Below are 23,791 nucleotides of genomic sequence, written 5' to 3'. Positions count from 1 at the left end.
CTTTTACATCCTGATCATAGCCCCTTCCCTTCCCTCCTCTCAGTCCCACTCTCCCTTCCTCTTCCCCCTCCCCCTCCTCTATTCCTCAGAAAAAGGGAGCCCCCCCCCTCCCACCTCTCAAGTAGCATCAGGACTGTGTCCTCCTCCCCTGCAGTCTGGGGAGGCAGCCTTGCTAGTGAGGAAATGATGAGAAAACAGGCAAAGGGTCCATGTCAGAGACACCTCCCCCTCCCCTTACTAGGGACCCACATGAAGCCTGGGCTGCCCATCAGCTACATCTGTGTTGTGTATATACTTAATTCGAGTACATTAAACCAAACTTTTCTTAGTCTAAGTCCTGGCTGCTTTAAGTGACACAAGACTAGAATCTCTGATATTTGGTAATTGCTCAGCATGGTCCTTGAGAGTCTTTCCTTGAGATAAAGCATTGAGTTGATGCTAGAAGCGAGCAATCCCAGTGACTGAAATCCACGTGGGCACTGCCTACTCTAGCTGCCTGCTGAAGGGATCTGCTCAGAGAGTAAAGTCAGGCAACGTCAGGTTGCCCTAAGGACATGGTCACCCCCAGCCTCCCATACAGATGCACACAGGTGAGATGCCCTGGGCCACACGAAGAATGTTCTGGAAGCTTCAGCTTCAGATGCCCTGTGTTCTGTATTTTCCCAATTCTAAGCTAAGGAAGAGTTTCTCCAGGAGACAGACTGATCCTGATGCCACCAGCCTAGTTCTTCCTCTTTGGAGATGAAGAAACTAAGCTTAGGAGTATGGGTGAGGAACAGTGGTGCTGGAGAAATGAGGGCCTGTGATTCTTGGCTATTAGATCTAGGTTCCTGAAGAGGAACTCTACCACTGCCTTAGTGTTATCTGATGTGTGTTCTCCCAGGGGCTGACTCTGGAGGTGCTGGCTTTATTGCTATGATATTTATAGTACATTTATAGCTCCTTATTTGAGACTATTTGGTGTTAAATACAATACAATACAAATTATGTACATCATTCAAAGTACTATATTAACTTGGACTTTATTCCATTTTAACTCCATTTTATTCATTCATTGTTGTGTGTTATTATTTGTGTGGCTTGGATACATAAAAATTTAATGGAGTAAAGTTATTCTCAGAAGTTAAATCACATAGGGAGCCCTAGGAGTGACTATAGACAGGAAACGGACTTTCATTTGTCTAAGTACACCACTTGATTGGTAAAGATCTTCTTTCTCATCAATCTTTTCGACCTCTCTGTGTGCATGGCAGGAGATGCTCTTCTATGGTGTTATTTGGAGGTTTTGTGGTCCGGTTCCAAAATTTCTCTCAAAAGAATTGGGCTAACCTGGTTTAGTTGACTACATCTGGTCCAACCAGCTGTGGTTAGTTTGTGGGAGGTATGGACCAGATAAAGAAGGAAGACTTTGTAATGGGGTAGGGTCTGGTGACATGGAGGAAAATCTACTTCTTTGAACCATTCAATAGAGCTGAGGCAATGATGCACAGACCATGTGGTCAGGTCACATTGAGTGACTGCTGAGACCTGGTGTAAATAGAAATTGACCATCATTAATATTTCCTCTTGAGACATTAGCTGTTTTTGTTTGTTTTTGATTTGCTAGTTTGAGATACTTTTGATCTTGTATAATCAGATAATATACAAAATACATACAAATATATGTGCAAACATTTGAAGACCTTTGGGAAAATGTATCAAGGAATTTCCATTCATTTACATTGTCCCAAAGGCTTAACAACTGGTACTTCCTCCTAGGAGACTCAATTTGGGCAAACTTTGAAAGCTGACATGTAATATTTCAATAATCCAGCGGAGGGCAGGCCTCTCATACCTAACTGCTCTGTGCTGAGGCAATCCAAGTGCATTAGCCAGAGCTAACTGCTGCATAGAAGCTGTTGGCTCTCAGAAACTGATGCTGCTGTCAAGAAGTAAAAAGTAAGGAAATGTTTTTAAGACCTAGACAAATTCCTGGTTGCTCAGCCACAAGGGATATTTTTTCCCTTGGTGCTTTCCCTTCCTATGTTTGCTTTGGCTTCAAAATATCTGCCTACTAAGGGAGTTGAAGACCAGGTAGTTTAGTTTTACAATGAAGCTTAATTATTTAGGGGTTAAGATATTTTTTTGTCTAGATAGGTGTTCTAAGTTGATAATGACAATATGTGATGGAGGCTGATTCACATCCAGAAATTTAGACGCACCAAGATAGGAAAGATGTCTTCTTCAAGGCTGTCAAATACAAATAGCCAGAACACTAAGAATGTAACATTTATATAATTCCTGATTGTGTCATGGTTCTTCTTGCCGTAGGTAATCTCTTGTATATATGTATAATAATATAAATGTATATGTACAAAAATAAAATAATTAAAAAAACAAAAAAATCCACATCTGCCTACTACACAGCAGCGTCTAGTTTTTCTGCCCAACTGTGGCAATCTACCCTCAAAACCTGAAGCATTAAAAACAAATGAACACCACAAAACCAAAATCTTAGGAAATGTTTCTCTCTGAGGACACACTCACGAATATCCAACCAGTACCTGTCCCAACTAGAGATCCGCCCCATGGGGAATAGCCAACCCTGAAACTATCGATGATACTTTGCTATGCACAAGGAAGAATCCTAGCATAGCTGTCCTCTGAGAGACTTCATGCAGCAGAGGATGCTGAGACTCACAAACATTGGGCAAGGCATAAGTGTCATATGGAAAAGTCTGGGGAAAGATAGAAGGACCTAGAAGTGACAGGAGCTCCATAAGACCAGCAGAGCCAACCAACCAGGGGCTGAGACTTAACACCAAGGACCATGCATAGACTTGAATATTGGCCACCTACACAGATATAGCAGATGGGCAGCTCAGGATTCATGTGGGTCCCCTAGGAAGGGGAGCAAGGGGCTGTCTTTGACATGGACTGTGTTGCCTGCTTTTTGATCATTCTCCCCTGGCAGGGCTGCCTCGCCAGGCCAAAGGGGAGGAGGTCATGCTCAGTGTTATCATACATAAATTACACATTGTGAGACAGATGTGGTACGAGGAAGTTTATTATTGTGAGAAGGGCAAGAGAGAGAGGGAGAGGGGAGGAGATATAGTGTGAGTGAGCCATGAGAGAGACAAATATACAAAGTGGGAGGAAGACAGAGAATCAGAGGGACAGGCAGAGAGAGCAAGAGAAAGAGAGAGAGAGGAGGGAGGGAGAGAAGGAGGGAGGGAGGGAGGGAGGGAGAGAGAGAGAGAGAGAGAGAGAGAGAGAGAGAGAGAGAGAGAGAGAGAGAGCGCAGAGATGTAAATCTTTTATATCTGGTATGCAGCTGAGGCACATACGTGGTGCAGGTGATGACAGAGGTTGCTAAGCAACCTAGAGGCAGGCTAGTGGATCTGCTTGTGAACTAAAACTCAATCCTGATGCCACTTGATGAGCTGTGGGGTGGGTGGGGGGTCAGGGGTCCTTTTTTCTGAGGAATATAGGAGGGGTAGGACTAGGAGGAGAGGAGAGAGGGGGCTATGATTGGGATGTAAAGTGAATAAATAAAATTTTAAAAAGGATGTTGAAAGTGGACAGATTTGCCTTTGAGTTTTTTCTTTGGTTAAAGACATTACTAGCTTTATAAGTGGTTTGTAGTTCTGTGGCACTGGGGGTGTCAGTAAATACTGTTCTCATGTATGAAAGCAGGACAACTGCTTTAGATTTCATCAAGACCAAGAGGATGGCTATGTGGACATAGTGCCTCACTTACATCACAGAAAACTCTTCAATGTGATTATCATATTAGCTTTATCCTTTTTCCTCCCTTCCCTCTGAGCAGAATTCTTGCAGAAAGCCAGATTTCTACAGGACATAGCAGTTTGTGAGACTCAGCATCCTAAGGGTCTAAGCCACATCCGGCACTGGCCTGAGCAGAATAAATCAAGGCCCATGTATCTAAATCCAGAGACCCCCACCTTCCATGGCTGCAGCATCCTCATATGCACTTGGTGTTGTCATTGTGGTTTTGACCCCAAGGGATTTCCTAAATGCACCCTACCCCCCACATATCCAGCCCTACCATAAAGGGCACTTATTTTTACCTATGATTGGAAGGTGTGGGTTTGAAAGCTGCCAAGGGTACTATATTCCTGAAAGCAAATGTTAGTCTGAAAAATTAAGTGATTAAAATTGTAAAGGTCATGATCACATTGAGAAGATCCTGAAAAGCAGGCTCTGCATTACAGGAAGCTGGTTAGAGGCAGTGCTTGCCCAGGGAGAAGTACAATGAGGGGTGGGGCAGCTCTATGATGCCACCAAGGAGAATCTCATTCTTTAATTCCAAGGTGAAAGGATTTAAAGGGACATGGGCCTTGTACCACAACATACCCACTTAGGACTGAGTAGTGAGGCCATGAGGAAACTAAGTGACAGCTAAAGTGGGGCACTCTTGCAAATCGTCTTCCACTTGAGGCGCTAAGGGCCCCTGGAAAGAGGGCTGGAGCTGGTGAGCAGTTCCAAAGGATTCCATCCATCAGATTAATTGTCCCTGGGTAACAAGAATGAGGCAGAATTGTTGGAGTCCACAGCATATGCAACTCAGACAAGAGTAATAGGCTCCCTGTGCACTCTCTGGTCATGAGGCTCACAATAGTCTTTCAGTTTAAGGAGTTTCTCCTTCATGCACATTTTCTTTTCTTTTGTCAGGAGAAAATGGTTTTAAAAATTTTAAATCACACATGCATGTATGATTACTAATAAGTATGAATGCTATGAATTACACAGAGAGCCTCAGAAAATTCCACTTTTAGGGAGGTATTTACATGTGCATGCCAAACATGTGCTCATTCCTTGTTTAGTTAAAATATAATGACATCACTTTTCTGCCCCTTCTGTATCCCCCCTCAAGCCTCAAGTGCCTCGTTTCTTTAATTTTTGCTGTTGTATATACACATAAATGAAAAATCATGTAACTGCAACAGCTGGGTCCATTCAATATTGCCTGCCTATATACATGTTTCTAGGGCTGACCACTTACAACTGGATAGCTGTCTTAGTTAGGTTTTCTATTGCTGAGATGACTCACCATGACCAAAAAACAGTTCGGGAAGGAAAGAGCTTATTGGCTTACACTTTCACATTGCTTTGAACCATAGAAGGAAGTCAGGACAGGAACTCAGGTAGGACAGGAACCTGGAGGCAGGAACTAATGTGCAGGACGTGAAGGAGTGCTGCTTACTGGCTTGCTCAGCCTGCTTTCTTATAGAAGCCAGGGCTACTGGACCAGAGATGGCACCACTCACAGTTAGCTGGACACTCCCCATCGATCACTAACCAAGACAATATTTTACAGATGGATCTTACAGAGGCATTTTCTCCATTGAGAAACTCTAGCTTGTGTCATGTTCATGAAGAGTAGCTAGCACAAATAATCAATCAAAAGGCTCCAACCCTGGGAAGACTAACTCTCCTGTTAGCAGTTGTTAATTGTGTGTAGCTTTTCAATAGACCATAAACTTGACAGTAAACAAACCAATCTACTGAATGATGAATGAGTCACAGATGAAACTAAGAAAAAGTATTTCCTGTAACTAAATTGAAACGAAAACACAAGACAAGAAACGGTTTTTTTAAAAACTGCCCCTAGATCTACAATGAAGGAGTGAAGTGAGCAAGGCCTCAGGAAGGAATGTAAGTGGCTTCTCTAGCTGATTTTTGCCAGATCAGACTCTGCACATGCGCATTGAGCATGTTCCTTGCTAGCACACAGGACTGCCCTGCTCTCCCTATCCGTGTTTCCCAGTGTTGCTTGGCGACCGAGTTCCCAACTGTTGCTACAGTTGACAGCTTCTAAATCAGCCTGGAGCGTCCCTCCTGGGACCTTGTGGAGAGATTTGGCTCTGGGCTTACTTTGATATCGAAATCTTTAGGAGCTGGCACAGTATAAACTTTGGTTGTGGGTTTCGGGGGGAGCCATCGTGGAGTAGTCTCTTCTTTTGGGTTGGGGATGTAGGAGAAGCTTAACAGGAGGAAAGGGAGCCGCAAAGAAGACACTTACCATGCAGATGCTCTTCCACAAAAAAGAAAGGACGCCCCTGGGCTTCTGTGATGGCCTGGATAATATCTTCGTGGGCTTTGGGAGCAAGGATGAGAGAGGTTGTCGGCCGCCCAAATATCACACCAGATATGCACCTTACTATCGGATCCACAAGGCTGCAAGTACTGGGGACATAGAAACAGTGAGGAACTTTGTTGAACGAGGAGTTTTTGCCATGGAACGGGTAGATTGGAAGCACAGGTAAGAGTGGGTTTGGAGCCTTGAGAGAGTTGTTGGTACCTTGGAGGGAGGCCCAGTAACTCGGGAGATGGCCAATTTCCTGTCTGAGGTGAGAAAAGAGAAGCACCTGTCACTGATCTTAGGCTGCACATTAGGAAGGGTGTAACACTCACCTGTTCCTCACTGACAGAGAAACAAATCAAGACTGATGCTTCACATCTTTGTCAGTTCTCCTTTTAGAGCACTTATTGGGCTTTTCAAGGGCTTCAACAAAGTTATGTAGTAGAGCTTTAGTGTATCCATTGGGGGAAACCCCATGATTTCCTCTGTATTGTGGGAAAATGCACAAGGAGAGAAATTTCTAGTATGTATCAACTTGCCATTTAAAAGTTTTTTTTTAAATAAAAGTTGCTACTCTATGTCAGTGTATCATACATACTCAAATGTATGCAGGTGTTTACATTGTTTGTCAAGAACAAGGAGACTTTAAACCATAAGATGGCTTTGTTTCCATATTTATTTATTCACTTATTTCATCTACTTTAGTTATGCGTGCCATGTTCTCCTCATAACTTTCTGTACTCAGGACCTCCTCCCTCACTAGTTTAAACACTCCTAAAGGGTTATCTGTGTCTTCTTGATAAGCCAATCATGTTCATAATAAGATTTGAGGATGAGTCCTGGTTTTCCCATAAGTGTTAACTTCAGTGACTTCTGTCAGGCAGTAGGGCTCACTGGTACCTTTGACAGTTCGCAAATCATTCACTCATCTTGACTTTCATATATATATATATATATATATATATATATATATATATATATATATATATATTCATACATTTATTTTATTACACATGTATAAAACAAACTACATACAGGGAGAACTATGTGACAATCATGAGAATGATGAGTTCCATACATGTTACATTCATAGTGAATTGGCCATCTGCACCCCGTCCAGTTTGAAGTAAGTGAATTTAGACCCAACAAGACAGGAAAGACACTTCATCATGACTTTCAGTTTTGTCCCCACTTCAGGCCGCTAGATTCTCCCAGTCCTTCCTGTGCAGATGCAGAGATTCCCACTGTTCCTTCAGGGCCATCTCTTCAGGCTGCTGTGCACTGATGCCTTAAGAGGAGCAGGTGCCAGAGCACTGCCCCTCTCATCCTAGTCCTCAGTCACAAAGGCTGTGGCATGTGACACTGGGTGCTCCTTGACACACACAATATGTTGTTCAGAAGGGTGGCAGCAGTGTGCCTCGACACTGCTCTGTGCTGGTCAACGGGAAGAATCTATATTCTAAACCACAGAAACAGTTCACATTTGGGGCATGCTGATGCTGGTGAAACTGTATGCTCTATGTAATAAAAGACAATACAGAGTCATTTCTTCAGAAGAAAATAGAAACTTAAAATGCAGACTCATTAAATGCTATCTGGTGATTATAATTACATGTCTAAGTTTTAAGGAAATGTTTTTGAAGTTCATAAAGGTCCCTGTCATGCTCACAGGACTGCCCTGCATTTTGCCTCCGTCTACGGCCATCCAGATGTGGTGACTCTCCTGGTGGACAGCAAGTGTGAGATTAGTCCAAAGGACATTAAAGGTGCCACACCTCTAATTAAGGTATATTACAACCATTAGCTTCAGATGATGTGAATTTGAAATACATTTTTACAAGAAAAATGAAGCTATGTCATTTGAATGTAACTAAATAATGGAGCCTGTGGAATGCTGGTCTCGAATTCTTTAACAATCTGTGCGTTGTCATCACATCCACAGGCTGCACAATGCAGACAAATGGAATGCCTTGACACTCTATTGAGTTACGGTGCCGATCCAAATATTATGGACTGTTGTGGCAACACCGCTCTGCACTATGCTGTTTACAACGGAGACATTGGAACAGCTGCGAGGCTGCTAGAATTCAAGGCAAACACCGAAGCAATGAACAAGGTATTCAACACCTTTAATTCCATTGCGTTTGAAACAAACAAAATTTCAACATCCATGCGTATGTAGAGTCAACGTTCTGTGTTTTCATAGCTCTAGTCCTCAGATAGAAATGTTTGGAAATAACTCAATCATTGAAGATGCCACTTTAAATATTGGTACTTTAAAAGAAGTATTACACAATGCAGCTTTCTTGAATGCATTTCTGGTAAACATTTATCAAAAAAAAAAAAAAAAGAATTTGCTAAAGTTCCAATTTGCCTGTTTTCAAGTCTCACAAAAGCATTATCTTCACTAGTTTAAAATGGCAACTTAAGTGGACATTTGCCTTTGATATCAACTTTATCTTTTGTTTGTTTGTTCATGTGCTTTTTGTGTTGAAACAGGATTTCTCTGTGTAACAGCCCTGGCTATTCTGAAGTTGCTTTGTAGACCAGGCTAGCCTTGAACTCACATAGATCCATCTGCCTCTGCCTCCCAAGTGCTGGATTATGAGCGTGAACCATCATGCCCAGCTTTAACTTTATCTAAGTGAGAAAGAAATGTTTTATGATAAAGGAACAGCTATATGTTGCAGACAGGTTGTGTCACACAATCAAGCTGAGTGGTAAAATCAAAGGAGGAAAATAGAAACGGAAGTTGATGAGAAATAGTCATACAAAATTGGAAATTAGACAATTGAGGGGAAAGTATGAAGAAGAATGGATTTTTTTGAAAAATAACTCACTTTACATATATTTCTTCTGTGTTCTTCAGTTTAATAAGACTAATTCCTAATTAGATACAATTCCTAGTTTACAAGCATGTCCAGAGGTAAATTTTAGTAGGACTCTGAAGAAATCAGACTGTCAAAGGCTAGGTGGCAGTTACGCAGAAAACGGGTAAGTAAGTGATGCACCATAAAAATCTCTCTTTTGGCTAAATCCTGAAGTGGAAAAGAGAACTGGTCTCCCTGTAGGAGACAAGGTGAAAACAAGGCAAACGCAATAACCAAACTATGCAGCACAGTGATCTGGAGACAGTTTTGACAACACACAGTTGAATAGACTTTACCTGTAATGTGAGAATCAATGACCTGATAAGACACAGGCATGAGTATTTAAAAATGTTTCCTTCAGCTTCTTCAGTTCCTAGAAAATAATTTTGTATGTTTACAGAAAAAATGTGAGCTGCACCCAAAGTGAAGCTTTTTTTTTCAAAGGCCTAAAAACTCAGTGGAGTTCCCAGATATAAATAGTGTCCTCCAGGAAGTAAATCCACAGTTAAACTCTAGGACATCCTTTTGAAAAGTTTTAATTAAAAATTTTTGTGCATGAGTGACTTTGTGTATATTAGGGTACAACATGTACTCAGTAAGCCACTGTATGGGTGCTTAGACCTTGGAAGAGTAGACAATGCTCTTAACCACTGAGCCATCTCTCCAGCCCAAGATGATTCTTACAGAAATGTGGGCTTCCAGTTGCTCTCAAGTAATCCAGGACAGACTGTTTTGAGCTCATTTTATTGTTTGTTTCTTGTGATGTAGGTATCCTTATTGTCTGAGGCTCACAAGTGCTCAGTTTGCTAGGGACTCCTTCACATTACCAGACATCATCTACTTAGCTGAAATATGTGTTTGCATCAACAGTTGTTTAATGGTGTCTTGTGATAGAGATTTTAAACTTTCAAGACAATTTATAGAAATATGGTCTTACTGCTGTAGAAATGAGATTGAACTTTAGAAGTTAGTAGTGTCATCAATTTAACTTTTCTTTACATCTGTCTTAAAACACACTCACATTGAAATGCCTATATATGCTATTAGGTTAATTGTAGTTAACTCTGAGAGGTTATGACAATTGCAAACAAAGTTCTATATTTTTGTACTGAAGAAGGTGACCTAGTGACTTTCCCCATCATAAAAGTAATTTGTATAGGTCAGTGTTAAAATGATTACAGATAATGATTAACTCCTGGCATATATTTTGCTTAAAACAGCTTGCATTAGTAATTAATATGGAACCAGAATAAAAATAGACTAAAAATTTCTGAACAAGGCATGAGGTTGTAGTTCCTAGAATCATAATGACACTTAGGATATTGATGGAGGAGAGCTAGGAATCTAGCCTGGTCTAAATAGTGAAATCCTGTCTCAAAAAGCAAAAACCAACTACAACTAAAACCCCATAAAACCCAAAACTAGTTATGCCTCAGAATCATGAGATCATCATCAGCACCACCACCACCACCACCATCATCATCATCACTATCATCATGAGACGAAGTCTCACTACTATTTAGCTATAGCTATTCCAGAACTCACTATGTAGACCAGGATGGCCTTGATCTCAGATCTGTGGTCCTCTGTCTCCCAAGGGCTGGTATTAAAGATGTGTGCCTCATACCCTGACCCAAGATTATTATTATAATTGAGAATGAAATTTCTTTTTTAGAACTTTTTTGCTTGTTTTTATTTTTTGAGAAAGAGTTTTTCTATGTACCCCTGGATCTCACTCTGTAGACCAGGCTGGCCTCAAACTCACAGAAATCCACCTGCCTCTGCCTCCTGTGTACTGGGATTAAAGGCATGTGCTGCCATGTGTAGTGAGAATGAAATTTTTTATTGATCTCTCTAACAGTTAAACAAGACTCTTATTTTATAATAAGAGCAATCAAAGTTCTTTTGAATCCTGTTCACTTAAGTGAGAGTTTGAATTCCACCAATGTTGGTATGTCAAGCTCTGGCCCTGTACACAAAGGGAATTAACCAGTTTCCTCTGTACTGCAGGAAACCTCAGATCCATCTCAAAACTCTCAAAACACCACATCCCTTTAGCCCTACATCCTTAAGTGCTAATGTCTGTTATAAAAGGCAGTTGAAAAAACATAGAAAGTATGCACATTAAAAGATTTCTCTACTTGAGTTTTGTCACATTCCCAGACAGGCAGTCATGCAATCTTTTTTATTGGGGCACAGGACACCTGGAGAAGAGACCTTTCTTTGTAACATAGGCCAATATGCAATATTGACAGGGGAATGTAGTTTATTTGCCAGGAACAATACAATGTTGGCTGCTGTGGCTTTTGTTGTGGTTTGTTGAAATAAAGATGCAGAATCAGGATGCTCTTGCTTAGATGGGAGCAATCACATGACCCCAAAATACCATGACACATGCTTTCACAGAAGCAAAAGCTGTGGCAACAAAGTGTTTACCGTGGAGTTGGGAATGAATCTATGTGATCACTCTAGGTGGGGGGATTTCACGGAAAAGGGGGAGCACATGTGGAAGTCAGTGGGCTGAGGAAGAAACCGCCAGCCATTTATTGCCAGCACTTATGATTGTGTGCTTGGCATTTATTAACTTTCAGATCGTCACTAATTGTGTTTTGACAGAACAAGATCACACCACTTTTGCTTGCTCTGAAACAAAACAAGGAGAAGATGGCAGAGTTCTTAATCAGCAGAGGAGCAAATGCAGAAACCTGTGATTTCCTGGGAAGGTAGGGTCTTTGTACTTTAGTGGTGATTGAGTTGATACTGTATACATCACCTGAGACATGGTGTTAAATTAGTAGGGAGAATATAGCTTTTACTTAGTGAAATAACATTAACCTAGACCATCTGAGTGGTACAAAAGTAGTTATTCAGTGTGAACAACAAAAAGACAATGTACAATATTTCCTGATAATATAAAATGACATTAGTTGTATGTACTGTATTTTATTCACTGGATAGCCTATTTAGATAAATGGGTTTCATATTCTATTTCTTTTTAAGATCGTGGTTTTAATTTTTGAATCACAATGCTATTTTTAATAGCTTTGTAGCAATTGTCATCCATGCTTTGTATATGCTGCTTCCTTGAAAAGGAAAATTGATTGGATGGCTGTTTCTATTAATTTTTTTTGCAAAGTATTGTTTGGTTATCCCTTAGTGACTATGAATTTCTATTACCCCATGGTACTGTACTTCTTCCATTTTCCCCTTTATTTTGAAACTTTGACTAACATTTGGCATGGTCAAAAGAATAAAAAACTACTTTTATTGAATAAGTTTGGATGAGTAAAAATCTTAGTTGGGTGATAAGAAGAACCCTCAATATTCACACAAGGCTGAATTTAATTCTACCTTAGTAGTGTTACCTATTGCTAGATTTATTTTCTGATTAAAAAAGCATGGCTATACCCAACCATATTACATATTATGTCCTATTTAGTTCTAGCATGTGATCATCTTCTACAAACATCATTACTACCATTATTATTAAAATATTTATTTTGTAATTGTACTATTTTCTCTTTTGATCTTCATCTCACATATAAATTATGTGTCTGATAAATTATATCAGACTCAGGAAGAATTGAGTAATTCTTTACTTAAATATTCATCGCCTTTGATAAGTAGCTTCAGTATCTGTGGATGAAAGGACAGAGAATTATAGTTTCTACTGTGGATACTGCTATGTGGGAGAATGGGATTTCTTGTCCCCTCCTCCCAGTTTGTCCCAGAGACACTTTACAGGATGATCATTTGAGCCTCAAGATGTTAATTTCTGTTGGTAAATGGTTAATTGCATACACACAGGAAATATTTCAAACTGGTAAAAGATATTCATTGAGATGTTTGGAACTTTACTAAAGTTCCCGACAGCAAGGCTGAACCCCTGTTCTTTTAGAAACAGCCTCATGTACGCTGTAAGGTGCGGGTCCGAGCACATCATCAAGCTGCTTCTTCAAGGAGACATTGATACCTTTAAGAAAGATGCTTTTGGATGGACGGCTAAACGCTACGCTATTGAGAGTAAAAGCAAAGTGTGAGTGTTCCCACTTACTTGTTAATTAACATGAAACGGATACAGAGTAATTACAGATAACGCACCTTGTGTGTTTAGTTTGGGCTGTTTTGGAATGGCAGTTATATAGACTATTCCATTATCTAGAACCTGATCAAAGCTGTCGATGAATTAGAAGTAGCAATGGATACAGGATTCTTTTGTCTCAGAACTTTTAGTGTGGCTATGTGTGTGCAGTGTTGTGGATGCTGACAATTGAGCCTGGGGCTTCATATGCATTAGGCAAGTATTTTATCAAAGAACCGTAGACTAGCTCTTTAGTTAGGACTTTTTAAGCTCCGTAGGTGAAGAAAGTTTGTAAATCCCCAGTCATGAGACTACTTAATGATGTTCACCAAAGAGAAAGCCAGGGTTGGCCTGGAGAGATGATGGCTCAGTGGTTAAGAGCACTATCTGCTCTCCCAGAGGTCCTGAGTTCAATTCCCAGCGACCACATGGTGGCTCACAACCACCGTCTATCCTGGGATCTGATGCTCTTTTCTGACAAACAGGTATACATGAAGACAGAGCACTCATTATGAATAAATAAATGAAAAAAACAAAATCAAGTGTTGAACCATGTGGTGCTAAGGGCAACTTCATTGTAGGAAATGCACATGTACTCAGCAAAAACATTCTTAGTCCCAGAACACCATGGACACCCACTTCCAGTGCTCTGTGTGTTGGGAATTCTCACTTTGAAATGTCCTTCTAAGTCTTTCCATTGCTCTTTACCACATAATTTGTCCTTACCTTTTACTTCCAGAGAGATAGGGCCAATGGTACATTTGGACTCCCTGGGCATCCTATAGAGATTGGAATATGCCAGGAGTCTGAGATATAAAGAGCATTTATTGATACCAAGAACTCTGAGTGATCGCAGGGTCATGAGGACATCTGGAGACATGGTACAATAAGGAACACTTGGATATCTGAGTGACATGAGCATTTGGGGGACCTCAAGGCATTTGGGGATCTAAGGTCACTGGAAGTCCTTGTGAGTCTGGGTGGTGATCTGGGTGTTCAGTAGAATTAAGAGCCAGATGTCATTAAGATCTAGGCAAATCAAGATGTTGGGTACCACTGAGTATGGCGAGATATGGGAGGACATGGACATGTGATGCATTGCAAACCCGAGGAAATCCCTTGGAATTTGTTTATTTACTTCAAGTCCATTCTAGTGTTTTGCTGACTCAGGAATTTTAAGATGTTTCTCTTTACTATCTAAACGTTTTGTATTTTTAATCGAAATATAACCTATGCATTTGAGGTATGAATAATTTCACATTGTTGTTAACCAGCTACTTAGATCTTGAAATATTAAATGGATGATTTTCTTTGAACTATGTGACAAAGAATAGAATAGCTATAACAAAAGTGGACTTTAATGCTTTTTGGTAAACTTCAACATAAGAATATCAGATCTTGCAAGGAAATACATGTTGAGTGTTATTTGAGAGTCTAAAACAATTCAGCCTTAAGAAACAAATGACCTTGTCCCTCATCCATTTGTCACGTATCCCTCATCATATCTTATTTAATCCTATCAGGTTGATATGTCTAATGTATGCACAAGAACAAGCAACTATTGGCTACAAATGTAAGATTGCTTCTGAGTTCAGGGCACTTTCCATTATGTTGAGAAAACTTAGTTCATGTACGAAGGTGGCTTGCTCTTGAGTCATGACCCTTCTGCTTTGTTTTCTCCTTGTTTGGTTAAAAGCTTAATGCAGTAGAGAATCCACATATTGGTGGCCTATATTTAAAAATTTTGGCAGTCATGGATAATTTGTGAATGCTGCCCCATGTGTAATGTGACAGGCAGGTATTTTCTATCATTATTGAACAGTAGAATGATTTGCCGTTCTTTTGGTATCTGACAGTAGGAAGCTACTTATAGACTATGATGAAGAGAAGGAACTGAGGCAAAGATGTTCAGGTAAGATGTGTGACAGTGAGCTATGCTCGGTTTCCCAGCTGGAAAAAAGAGTGAGGAACATTTGAAACCAAATAGAAATTGAATTGTTCTTTTCCCCTAAATTGTTTTCTAAGGGCTTAGAGATAAGAATCTTTTAAGAAATGAATTAGATGAATTTTAAATCCAAAAACATTGTCTAAAATTGTTTTTACTTTGCTTCTTTTAAATTTGTGTATCACTGCATAGAAAGAAAAATAATTTAAAATTGCGTGATTGTTATATTAAAATTGGGTTTGTTATACAATGGATTTTCTCTGACATACTGGAGTGAATCCTGCATTTGGTAAGGGAATATTTTCACATATAAGGTCATGTTCTCTAGTCGGGATTGTAACTTACCCTCTTATGTGCATGGTCAGTTCCTCTTCATGGATATCATAGTTTTTCTATTAACCATCACATTCACACTGACATATGCACACTTTCTGTACATTACTTACATTCACCGGGGACACTTCTAAATCATAACCGAATACTTTATTTACCACGCGTTCTTCACACACGGCATGAAAGAAGGATGGAATACTTGGGAGGAGGGAGAGGACCACTGTACAGAGGACTGAGAGGCATGGGGAAGGGTGGTAGGAGAAGAAGGCCAAGCGTACTGTATTGTGAATGTCAAGACCAAACTCATTGCTTTGTACATTAAGTTAAAACCCTATAAAAATGTGCGCTCACATTTTCTACTAGTGTACTTCTGTCGTGCTGCTGTCCTGACTTGTAACTAGTTTCAGAGCTAAGTTCCACCAGTCCCAAAGAGCTACGCTCAGGCACCCGTAAGTGTGAAAATCAGAGAACTAATCAGTCAGTGTACACTTTAGGAAGAGGAACACATAGAGGATTATCAAGCTCATCTTCAGGCTCCTGACAGAGATTTAAGTACAACTAATGTCATGACTGATGCAGGCTGAAGAGTTCATAGTCATAGTCTTCTGAAGAATTCAGAAGTCATAGTCAAGGCGTGTCTAAATGGACACTGTGCCAATTCTGATCTACAATGTGATCTGAAGAGAATCGTTGTTGGTTGTGGGGATAAGCTGCTTCTTGGGACGTGATTGTTCATGCTCCTAGGACAGCTTTGTCATATCACAGATTACTGTCTTTTTCAGGGAATAGGTTTATGATGCAAGGCTCCCTTGTCCCTGGGGAAAGGGTTTTGCAGGATAAGTAGGAGTCTTTAGGCACCATTTGGGAGTCTTGAATGGAAGACTGTAAAAGCTGATATTATGTTGCCTCAGTTATTCTTTTGTGAGTTTAGCCCTGAAGAGGAATGATATAGGTTATGCATCACTAGATTCAGGAAGACAGTGATTTGGTGTTTAATAAGCCTGCGTGCCGAGGCTAGTAGGTTATGTAACACACAGGCAACAGATATCATCAAATCGAGAAACATCGAGGCCTTTTTCACATTTTTAGTCACGTTGCAGGCCCAAGTGAGGTGCTGCTATTTCTTAGCACAGTTTCTAAGTGCCTTCTGGATCCTGCTGAGCTACCAAAATTCAAATACTTGACAAGAGCTACAGGCATGAGAATTGTGCTCACTCCTGAGTCTTCGTGAATGTTGACTGTCTCTGCTGTGCACATGAATTGATTACATCTCCTTTTGCTTTTTAGAGGCTACCAGGAAAGTGGCATGCTCAATGGTAATGACTTTTATAATATCACTGAATTACTTAGCAGCGACTGTATGACACGTATGTAACATTTAACACTTTCCTGTTTCAAAGCCCATCCCGCCCACCACGGAAGTGAAAGATTCTCCTCAAAGTGAAGCAGCAGAAAAGGCTGAGGAAAGACCATCCAAGTCAGGTAAAACTGGCAGTGTAAGCTACTTTGAAAAGAAGTAGGTGAGTTACTAATGCCCCGAGGCTGTCCATCCCTAATGCTCTGTGTCCACAAAAGATAAGTTGTCATAGCCAGCAAAACAGTCATTTCCGGCAGTGCTAGTTCAGAAACAACGGTCTTCACTGGTACATGGAAAAGACACTGACAAAGAGGAGTTTTGGCTTATTTTTTTTAATACTTTCTTGTTTTAATACTTTAAAGTTACCAGGTTGGAATCTCTGTCCTTTGTAGACATTTAAAGAGGTCTTGAGAGTTGATAGGTTTTCCCAAAGTTTAAAACTGCCCGCAGTGTGGACCAAATGAGAAGAAAGCCTAACGACAATTATGTGTGGCTGTCCATAAACATCACTTTCCACCTCAATCTGAAAAAAAAATTCAAAAGAAAGATATGTGCTTAAGATGCAGGTTCTTTAATTAGAACCCGTGGTCCTTAATTCTGGGAAGTCAGGCAAGAGGTTCCTTCAACCTGGAAGTTGTGGTTTAGCCTTGATACATAGTAAGAACCCCTCTATTATAAACAGAAAAAAAATCTATTTTAAATCTATCAGGATACCAGGTCTTCTATTTCTAATTCCAGTTATTTACTAATTTAGTAGTCCCATTGGTTATGTATCTGATCGTAGAATAGAGCATTATATAATTGATTATAATGCATAAAATCAAATTAATACACCTGCAATTGTCATATTTATGATTACATCTTCAATTTTCCTTTAGCCAATTTTCTCCTTAGTCATTTTTTAATGACTCAAACTTTTTACCCATTTCCTGCAGTGCACATGGTTACGTCCACCTCACTCCACTTCCATCCCGCCCTGGGGCCTCCCGTCAGCTGTCTATAGCAACTAGTCTCTTGCTTTTATCCTTTCTGAGCCTGTGTTGAATTCAGGCCCCAGTCGCATGGTTAAGCATACAGCTACTGGGCCACTCTCTTCCGCTAATCTTTCTTGATGAGTTCAGTGAACGTGAGAAACACAGCACGTAATAAGGATCCTGAAAATGAGTTACTTCAACACCGCAGAGTAAAACGCAGCCCACAACCAACCTGGCAATGAAAATGGCTTACATGCGTTCCCTCACATCTCACCTCACAGTTTTAAAAAAGTACATATTGCCCACTTGCACTCATATACACATGCATTCACACACACACACACACACACACACACACACACACACACACACACACACCTGGGGGGTGACATGATTACAGTCATGTGTGTGGCATGTGTGTGGAGATCAGAGGACAATGGGTAGGAAGCACATTATCTCTAATGACCACTAATGACCAGGATTGAATCATTCAGGATATCACATTTGTTTTCTTCTGTAAAAGTTAATGAAAGGCGTTCTACAGTGGAATTAGATACATCTTTATCAAATGTTTCATGAAGCCTTATCTCAGTTTGGGTCAGCTTCACCCACATTTTGTTATCTCTCTGTTAACTTTCCTGACTCTAATTATTCCTGTGAACTTCACACCCATCCTTGCCACATTTGGAGTGACAAATCACCATGGAAAATACAAAGAAAAAGCTTGATTTGGAGCATTAATAGCCAAGATTCCAAAATGTATGAGTTTTCATTATTTCTATGTAAGGCCGATTCTTCCAGACTCTGCATCCTTAGCCTTCTCTTCTGGACCACTTCTCCAGCATTACTGGGCTTCCTCTGATGACCTCATCAAGCACTCTGTTGTTGACTGCTACGTCACTCACATAGGACATTCTGTCTGTTCCTACCTTTCATGCCTTTACCCTTACTAAACTATATCTGCCTGAACTCACATGCCATGAGTTAAGTCAGGCAGTCCTGCTAGGTGGAGGGAGAGCGCCACCAAAAAATGCCAGTGAGGAGTCAGGGTGACATTTATAAACAAAGACAAAGTAGATGATGTGTATATGTGTGGAGATGCCATGAGGAAGACCATCACTTTGTATGTGAGTTTTTAAAATGAAAAAAGTGAGGGCTGGAGAGATGGCTCAGCGGTTCAGAGCCGCTCTTGCAGAAGACCTGCAAACAGTTCCCAGCACTCATACGCCTGTTAATAACTCCAGTTCCAGAGGATGCCATGTCCTCTTTACTATCTTCCTGGGTACCAGGAATGTAGTTTTTATAGAAGCAAACATTTATACATGCAAAATAAAAATTAAAAAATTTTAAAAATATATTTCATTAATTTATCCATATTACATCTCAATTGTTATCCCATCCCTTGTATCCTCCCATTCCTCCCTCCCTCCCATTTTCTCCTTACTCCCCTCCCCTATCACCGTGACTGAGGGGGACTTTCTCCCCCTGCATATGCTCATAGGGTATCAAAATTTAATCGGAAAAATGGGTAGAGGTTATTTTCCTTTGGCATGCTTCTATCCTGTTTCCATCCTTACTGTGACTAGTTCCATGGCAACCCCTTGGGAAGTTCCAAAGAACTATGCTCAGCCACTCATCCATTGGGAAGCAGAGTTGACTGTGTGTCCTTTTGCTTCCTAGGGAGCCCTGAGGAAGATGCTTGTACAACGGTAATGGCATTTATAATATCATTGACTTACTAATTAACTACTGTATGACGCGTATATAACATTTAGCACTTTCCTGTTTCAAAGCCCATCCTGCCCACCACGGAAGTGAAAGATTCTCCTCAAAGTGAAGCTGTGGGAAAGGCTGAGGAAAGACTCTGTGAGTCAGGTAAAACTCGTAGTGTAAGCTACTTTGAAAATAAGTAAGTGAGTTATTAATGAGCTCAGGCTGCCAATGACATGGTATGAATTATAGCAGGACAAGTTCCAGTTTTGCATCCATATTTCACCAAAAGGTAACTACAAGCACACAGGAAACGGTTTTCAATGAATATGAGTTTCACCTTAGATTCTCTCTTTTTATCTTTCAAAACCTTAAATTTACCACTCTGGGATCTCCATCCCTTACAGGCACTTTTGAGGTAAATTATAACAGCCAGTTATATTTTCCCACAGTTCAAACCACTAGAACAGTGCAACACTGGAACAATGGGGAAGAGAGCTGTATAAATAACGCCACGGTGACACTTGACCACTTTTCAGTACAAGCTGAAAAAACACATCAGACATGTTCGAGGTGCAGCTAAGGTGACATTCCTGCCGCCTTCAGCCCCAGGAAACCAGGCAAATGTTTGCTTGAACTCAGAAGTAGACTGGGTACATATAAGATACCGACTTTTCATAAACCAGAGGAAAATCCATTTTAATTTGAATGGGATAGCAAATCATTTATCAATGGTCCCAGTCATTGTCTAGGTAATTCAGTGACCTCACCAGTTAGTATGTGACCATAGAATATAATATTATATTACTGAGTACAATGCTCAAATACAAAGTTATACCTTTCTAAGTTTCTGATTTGTATGTACGTTACTTTCCTTTTTTTTTTCTTCCTTCTCTCTTTCTCTGTTCTTAAATGAATTTCTGGAATTTTAACCATCCTGTGCATGTATGCAAGGCATTGTGAACATGTTCACGCCCACTATACTTTGCTTGTCCTCCACATCTTCTTGTTCTGCATCCCCCAAACTATTCCAAACAGTTCTCTTTCTGTTATTTTCATTTTCCCTTGAATCTTTTTCGGACCCAGGACAGCTATACCCATTTGCGTAGTAAGCATACAGTGTACTAGTACTCTGACCTTGGTTCTTGAGCTCAGTAAAAAAAAATGAGAAAGGGAACATTTAATGGAAAATATCAGCAAGACCTGCTTTAACATGGAAGAAGTGGAACACAATCTGCCAAAGGTGTATTCCTGGAGCAGGCCTTACAATATGAACGTAGACCTCCAGACACCATTTGGAAATCTGGAAAAGGAAACTAAAAGCTGACAGTAAGTTGTCCTAGTGGCTTTTGGTGACTTCATCCCTGAATAGGAATCATGTGGGTAAGATGTCGCTTGTTTCTTTCTTTAATATCGCTGTGTAGAGGTCAAAGGTGGCTCAAAGCACAGGAAACAGATTCCAAAAAGAGGGATGCCAAGGTTTTACCCTGTTTTTGATGGGATTGTAAGCCAAGTAAGGAGGCAGTAAGCTATATAGAAAGACATTTCTAAGTGCCTATTAGATCTTGAGTTTTCTTATAACAAAAGTACAATGGAAATGGGAGCATTAAGATTCTGCCCTTTGCTGTGTGTTCACAAATGTTGCTTGCCTTTCCTCTGCATTTAGATTGACCGTATTTCATGTTGCTTTTTAGAGAACGCTGAGAAAGAAGCTTGTTCCATGGTAACAACTTTCATGATTTTTATCTTGAATTACTGAGTAGATACTGTGTGAAACATATAACATTTAACAATCACCTTATATTAATCCAGCCCACCGCTGAAATGGAAGATGCTCTTCAACATGTAGCAGTAGAAAAGGCAGATGCACGACCATCCAACTCAGGTAAAAACTGCAGTTCTAGTCACTTGGAACAGCCTAGGTGGGATTTTAACACTCGCAGGCTTCCTGTTCTGATTCCACTAGGCCACACACAGGATGGTGAAATTTGTTGTACCCAGTGCAGGTGCTGTCATTGACATCCAGGTTTCAAAAACATATATGGGATGTTGAAAAAATGAGCCCCAAGCTAGATTTTTCTCCTTTTCTGTTTAACACCTTACAGCCATTTTGACTCTCTGCTCACCATAGGCCCTTATGAAGGTTAATCATGAAGGTTAGCAGATTCTCCTAAAACCTAAACATGCTGGGACTCAATGCTACTGAGGACCTTGTGTAAGACAGTTAAATATAAATGTGTCATGGTGAGATATGGGTATCTAGAATAATCTTCAAAAAATCAGTCAAAATAGAAATAAAATGCCTGAGATGTAAATGCCAAGACATAGCCCAGAGTCTCAGATTCTGGAGGCCGGTGCCCCAGACTAGCTTCAACACATAGCAAGATAATGTCTATTCAAAGATGGGTAGAGTAAAGCCCATGTTAATCATATCATGCAATTTGTCACTTATTAATGATTCAGAGTTTTTTTCCCAGTTAACTTAGTGGTGTCATCAGATATGTATCTGATCATAGAATATAACATTATATAATTAGACATGATATATAAGTCCAAGCTTATATATCCTTCAAAGTGAACTAATTGTACTTAAATGTTCTTCACTTATATATTTTCTCATTTGCTTGTTTTTAAATCAGTCTAGGGCATTTCATAATTGTATAGAGAACAATGTGACCAAATATACTCCCATTAAGGTCTCTTCAACTCTGCTGATCTTAGCTTTGTCAAATAACAGTTTTTCCGTTATTTCTATTTTTTCCAAATGCTTTGGAATCATTCTACCTGCATGCTAAATGTAACCTCTACACTGAGCTGCTCCTCCAGAGCCACTGTGCTTTCTCACATGGCTCAGCAGAAGTGCGACACAGAACACTTACATGAGCATGAGCTTCTCCTCACCATCCACAGGGATGCACTTCACAAAGCAATGACCGAGGGAATGTAGTCCACCAGGTGCCCTCAGCTTGCCACTTCTCATCACGTTTGCTAATTGTTCATGCTGATGACTGGTGCTCTGCTCTTCAGGAATCTAGATCAGGATTGCTCTATGGTGAAAATTGATGCTTATATGATAAATTTCTAAATACTTCTGGATGCCTTACTTCTACTCTGACAAGTTTCATCTTCTTTTTGTAACACTGCTGCCTATTCACCCCCTTCCTCTAGTTGAGACACTGTCTCAGAAAATAAATGAGAGAAAGAAAGGGGCGGGGGGAAAGATACTGCACCACTCAGTCTATGAGTAAAAGTGCTAGGCAGCATCTAACTCAACAACATCAGGCTGCAAGATGTACTCTTAAGAAGATACTTAGGGAGCCTCCAGGCATTCAGTCACAATCCCTGTACATCTAGGGAGAGAGAGACAGCATGAGAAAGACTCAGTGTAACGTCGTGTCCAGCGTTTGTCTGAGTAGTGCATAAAAACATGCTCAACAGAAGGAACAAGTTCACAGACAAGTATGGATAAGGAACAATATTATGATTAATATATTTTTGAGTAGTTTAAAAGTTATTTTGAGGTAGAAAGTGATTTACAGTATTAGTTTTTTTCACATTTAATGTTTTTGTTGCTGGGGACTTGTTCATGCATGGATTAATTGTGGATTAATCTTTGAGATGTTTGTATGTCATCTTTCTTTTTTTTCCCTTTATTTATTTATTCTTGTTACATCTCAATGGTTATCCCATCCTTTGTATCCTCCCATTCTTCCCTCCCTCCCATTTCCCCTTATTCCCCTCCCCTATGACTGTTCCTGAGGGGGATTACCTCCCCCTGTATATGCTCATAGGGTATCAAGTCTCTTCTTGGTAACCTGCTGTCCTTCCTCTGAGTGCCACCAGTATGTCATGTTTCAAACGTCCAATATCTATCCAAGTGGTACATACATATTTTGAATCATTAGAACTATTCTATAAATAATTAAACTTTAAAGTTTATTGAAATAATATCTTGGGAAAATATGCATATCGTTTTTATTACCATTAATGTATGTTGCTTTATGCTGCTATAAAAATGTTCTTTCTACATATGTAATGATCTATATGTTGCTGTAGAAAATGTAACTTTATTTGAATCTTCTTGGTAACTTATTTTCACCATATTCACACAATCTACACATCTACTCTATCTCCAGAGCCAGTGTCCTCAGAGGAAAAAGCAAAGAAGTGTGAGCAGAATGAGAATAACTGGTCATTGGTAAGGTTTCAGTTCTTGCTTAATATCACCCCTCCTTCCTGAAGGCCATGTTAAAGTCCAAGTGGACTTTTCTCCAACTGCCCTAAAGATTTAGTAGGTGATTCCACGTTTAATTTTTAAAGTGTCTCCACTAGCTAGCTCTAGAACTTAGACTAGTCTTAAAGGGCACTGGCATGTAGCAACACTATCTCTAAATGTGTAGTGTGTTTCCATTTGTTTGTCCTTCTACATGATAGAA

At 40.1% G+C, this 23,791-nt stretch overlaps 1 protein-coding gene and 1 long non-coding RNA gene across 4 annotated transcripts; one reads left to right on the top strand and one right to left on the bottom strand.

Moving 5' to 3' along the window:
* Positions 1 to 779: 779 nt before the first annotated feature.
* On the bottom strand, positions 780 to 7,414 carry LOC311606393. Of its 2 annotated transcripts, XR_014782331.1 has the most exons (4): positions 7,249 to 7,414; positions 6,418 to 6,570; positions 6,026 to 6,189; positions 780 to 1,527 (listed from the first exon to the last, which is right to left on the bottom strand). It is a non-coding gene; the product is annotated as an uncharacterized lncRNA (long non-coding RNA). The 2 variants fall into 2 exon arrangements; XR_014782332.1 differs by lacking the exon at positions 780 to 1,527 and having other exon boundaries at positions 5,982 to 6,189.
* Positions 6,027 to 23,644, top strand: LOC311606392 (ankyrin repeat domain-containing protein 26-like; the record flags this gene model as incomplete). Of its 2 annotated transcripts, XM_084797726.1 has the most annotated exons (13): positions 6,027 to 6,265; positions 7,757 to 7,871; positions 8,028 to 8,201; positions 11,572 to 11,678; positions 12,854 to 12,991; positions 14,893 to 14,948; positions 16,602 to 16,630; positions 16,715 to 16,796; positions 19,326 to 19,354; positions 19,439 to 19,520; positions 21,050 to 21,078; positions 21,168 to 21,240; positions 23,492 to 23,644. In XM_084797726.1, the coding sequence occupies 13 exons, from the start codon at positions 6,027 to 6,029 to the stop codon at positions 23,593 to 23,595; spliced, it is 1,257 nt and encodes a 418-aa protein (XP_084653852.1). In that variant the 3' UTR covers positions 23,596 to 23,644. The 2 variants fall into 2 exon arrangements, with proteins under 2 accessions (XP_084653852.1, XP_084653853.1); XM_084797727.1 differs by lacking the exons at positions 16,715 to 16,796; positions 19,326 to 19,354.
* Positions 23,645 to 23,791: the final 147 nt, after the last annotated feature.

The sequence above is a fragment of the Acomys minous genome (assembly GCF_964271855.1).
Source record: "Acomys minous genome assembly, chromosome: 10".
Taxonomy (NCBI): Eukaryota; Metazoa; Chordata; class Mammalia; order Rodentia; family Muridae; genus Acomys; species Acomys minous.
This window is presented reverse-complemented; position numbering and strand designations above follow the sequence as displayed.